The following is a 3,466-nucleotide window of genomic DNA, read 5'->3' as shown; positions in this document are numbered from 1 at the left end:
AATTTGTCCTCTTATCTTTGATTCCCTAACATTTTCCTTCAAGTCAATGAATGATATCCTAAACAATGAATAGTTTAATTCCCATTTTCAGTATTCAGATTTAGATTGATTCCCACAACCCCGTCCGTGAGTAGTGTGTCATGCCACTCACGAGAAAGAGAGAAGCCAAGGGTTCAATCAAGTTGAATAGGCTAGTTTTTCATGATATATATAAAAAACCTTCATCTCACTAATTTTTCATATAGTACCTCTTTTCATTGCTTCAAGAGGAGGTAGCCTTATTAGCTACAAAATCTTTGAACCATGGCAAAACATTCTTTTGCCATTGTTTTGATTCTTCTCTTGAACTTGAGCACCTTGCTCAATATTGTTCTTGCTTGTCCTTATTGTCCCTACCCTGCTCCTTCTAAGCCTCCAAAGCACCCTATTGTGAAGCCTCCGGTTCACAAACCGCCACAACACCCTCCAATAGTGAAGCCCCCTGTTCATAAACCGCCACAACATCCTCCTATAGTGAAGCCACCAGTTCATAAACCACCAAAGTACCCTCCATCTCATGGCCCGGAACCATGTCCACCACCCAAGCCATCACCAAAACCACCTCACTATCCCAAGCCTCCAGTGGTTAAACCACCTCATGTGCCAAAACCACCAGTTGTGAAACCACCCCATGTTCCAAAACCACCAATTGTGAAACCACCTTATGTGCCAAAACCACCCCATGTTCCCAAACCACCAATTGTGAAACCTCCTTATGTGCCTAAACCACCAGTTGTGAAACCACCACCTTATGTTCCTAAGCCACCAGTTGTTTCTCCACCTTATGTGCCAAAACCACCTGTTGTACCAGTTACACCGCCATATGTGCCTAAGCCACCGGTTGTACCGGTGACACCACCTTATGTGCCAAAACCACCCATTGTGAAACCACCCATTGTTTACCCTCCACCTTATGTTCCAAAACCTCCTATTGTGAAACCACCAATTGTTTACCCTCCACCTTATGTTCCAACACCTCCTATTGTGAAACCACCAATTGTTTACCCTCCACCTTATGTTCCACTACCCCCAGTTGTACCATCACCACCTATTGTTACACCACCTACACCAACCCCACCGATTGTTACACCACCTACACCAACACCTCCCGTGGTTACACCACCAAGCCCTCCTACGGAAACCCCGTGTCCACCACCACCTCCGGTGGTGCCGTCTCCTCCACCGGCGCAGCCGACATGCCCTATTGACACCTTGAAACTGGGTGCGTGTGTGGATCTTTTGGGAGGTCTTATACACATTGGGATTGGAGGGAGTGCCAAACAGACTTGTTGTCCAGTGCTTGCAGGGCTTGTGGACTTGGATGCTGCGGTGTGCCTCTGCACCACCATTAGGGCTAAGCTTCTTAACATCAATATCATCATCCCCATTGCTCTGCAGCTTCTTCTTGACTGTGGCAAGACTCCCCCGGATGGGTTTAAGTGTGCCGCAACTTAATGTATTTAATTACAAAGGTAGTAAGTACTTACTACATAATTTTGTTTTTCGAGCATTTACTACTTTTCAAGTGATTTCTAGTAGTAATCTGGATAAAACATAGATACTGTATCATCCATATGCTACTGTATATGTTGCCCTATAATAATATGGCATGTCTGTTAAAAAATGTAAATTTAGAGGAGTTATCATATTAATGAATATTGAGGAAATGGGTAGCTGATCGAGTTTCTCATTGATCAACATCACAAACAGTACTCATAGAACAATAGGCTAAGAAATTATTGCTTTTGAAAGGAAAAAAGAAGTTTTTGGTACAATGAAAAAAACATTTTGAATAATTGAAATCATATTACTAATAGTGAACATGTTTTTAGAAGTTTTTGAAGAAATGCTTATCTTTATGCATTAAATTTTCACTTTAGTAGAAAGATCGATCGGTATACATGTATGTGTGTGCAATATTTTCTTTGACAATATGTTTTTGGGTACAATTTCATTATATTGAAGGAAAATTAATTTGCGTAACATAGTTTATTTTGTTGCTAAATAAAAATAGTATGTTTGTATTATTGACCCATATATGTTGCCAATGTTTGCAGGAACCGCATCACTTTTGCATGGAATAATTTCATAACAATGTTAAAGAGGTAGTGAAGAAATTGTCATTGTTACTCGTTCATCATGTTGTATACCAAAGGCCAAAAAACATAAATGTACTAGGAGGGAAATTGTGTAACTAGGGCAGACTCTCTGCTAGCTCTATTATTATGCCATGGCTTTATTTTCTTTGTCTCTTTGTTTCTCTTTGTTTCCATTGCGTGTTTTGCATGTCAGTGACTCAGCGTGTGTGTAAGTCCACCCGTGAGTCCTTTGGGAAGTGTACAATTTGCTGATTTAGATGTTCTTCAATATAGTTACGCGCTTTTCCTTTGATATGCATTATCTTTTATTTTTCATTAAAGCGAGATTAAGATTGGTTAAAGAGGAGAATCATTAAAGTGCTGTCCCTTAGAGAATATCAAAAGACAGTGCTCTTCAGTACGTAGAAAAAAACTATTAAGAAAAATTAAATCCAGTTGTTTATATTATACCGGGTTTCTACGTATACCACCTATTCTAGCAGTGATGCATGTATCGATAAACTACTACCAAATATTCCTAAAGGTTAACTCAAGTAATAAGAGTTGGAGAACATATAAGTTAGGTGTGATGAAAGGTGAAAACTGAAAAGTCTTAAGTTTGAAGAGACTAATTTATTAACATTATCGATAACTAATATTTGTCTATAAAAAAAACCAAATAACTGCGAGAATCAACTAGAAGTGTAGTAAATTCTTAGTTATTTGATAGCCAATTTATTATTCACTAATTTAATACTTCCTTCGTTTCAAAATAACTGTTCATTTAGAGATAAAATATTTGTTTCATAATATCTATCCACTTAGAATTCCAATGAAGCATTAATTGATGTTTTTCCATATTATAATGTCCCTATAAGAAGAATAAATGAGGAAAGATAATAATACAATTTAAAGGGTAAAATATGAAAACAATTATTATGTTTTAAAAAGTTAACAAAATTAGTTACATTTCTTAATATGTTTGTATCTTTTCTAAGTAGACACTTATATTGAAACGGAGGGAGTATTATTTTTCTAGTTGCAAACCTTATTTTACATAATACAAATATTATATTTTCAAGTTACAAACCTTATTTGATGGCCCTTTTATATTTTTTTTTACCTTTAATTCGTTTGAAAGACTTCCAGTACATTCTTAATTCAACTTTAGCTTAAACAAATTTATAAATGGTGTATGTACACTCTACTATGTGGCGTCCCTAGACAACCCATGTACTTCAAACCTTAAGTTACAAAAGAAGGAAAAGAAAAGGGCTGTAAGCTAACAACCAATACTAAAATCAGTAACAGAATATTTACAAGAGATAGCAGATGCTAGAGCTAACAGC

The 3,466-nt window shown here is 36.9% G+C and overlaps 1 protein-coding gene across 2 annotated transcripts; it reads left to right on the top strand.

Moving 5' to 3' along the window:
• Positions 1 to 215: 215 nt before the first annotated feature.
• Positions 216 to 2,430, top strand: LOC130722099 (36.4 kDa proline-rich protein-like). Of its 2 annotated transcripts, none has more exons than XM_057572723.1 (2): positions 216 to 1,511; positions 2,097 to 2,430. In XM_057572723.1, the coding sequence occupies exon 1, from the start codon at positions 304 to 306 to the stop codon at positions 1,492 to 1,494; it is 1,191 nt and encodes a 396-aa protein (XP_057428706.1). In that variant the 5' UTR covers positions 216 to 303; the 3' UTR covers positions 1,495 to 1,511; positions 2,097 to 2,430. The 2 variants fall into 2 exon arrangements, with proteins under 2 accessions (XP_057428706.1, XP_057428707.1); XM_057572724.1 differs by having other exon boundaries at positions 216 to 1,514.
• Positions 2,431 to 3,466: the final 1,036 nt, after the last annotated feature.

This window comes from Lotus japonicus, chromosome 6, assembly GCF_012489685.1.
Source record: "Lotus japonicus ecotype B-129 chromosome 6, LjGifu_v1.2".
NCBI classification, from domain to species: Eukaryota; Viridiplantae; Streptophyta; class Magnoliopsida; order Fabales; family Fabaceae; genus Lotus; species Lotus japonicus.
This window is presented reverse-complemented; position numbering and strand designations above follow the sequence as displayed.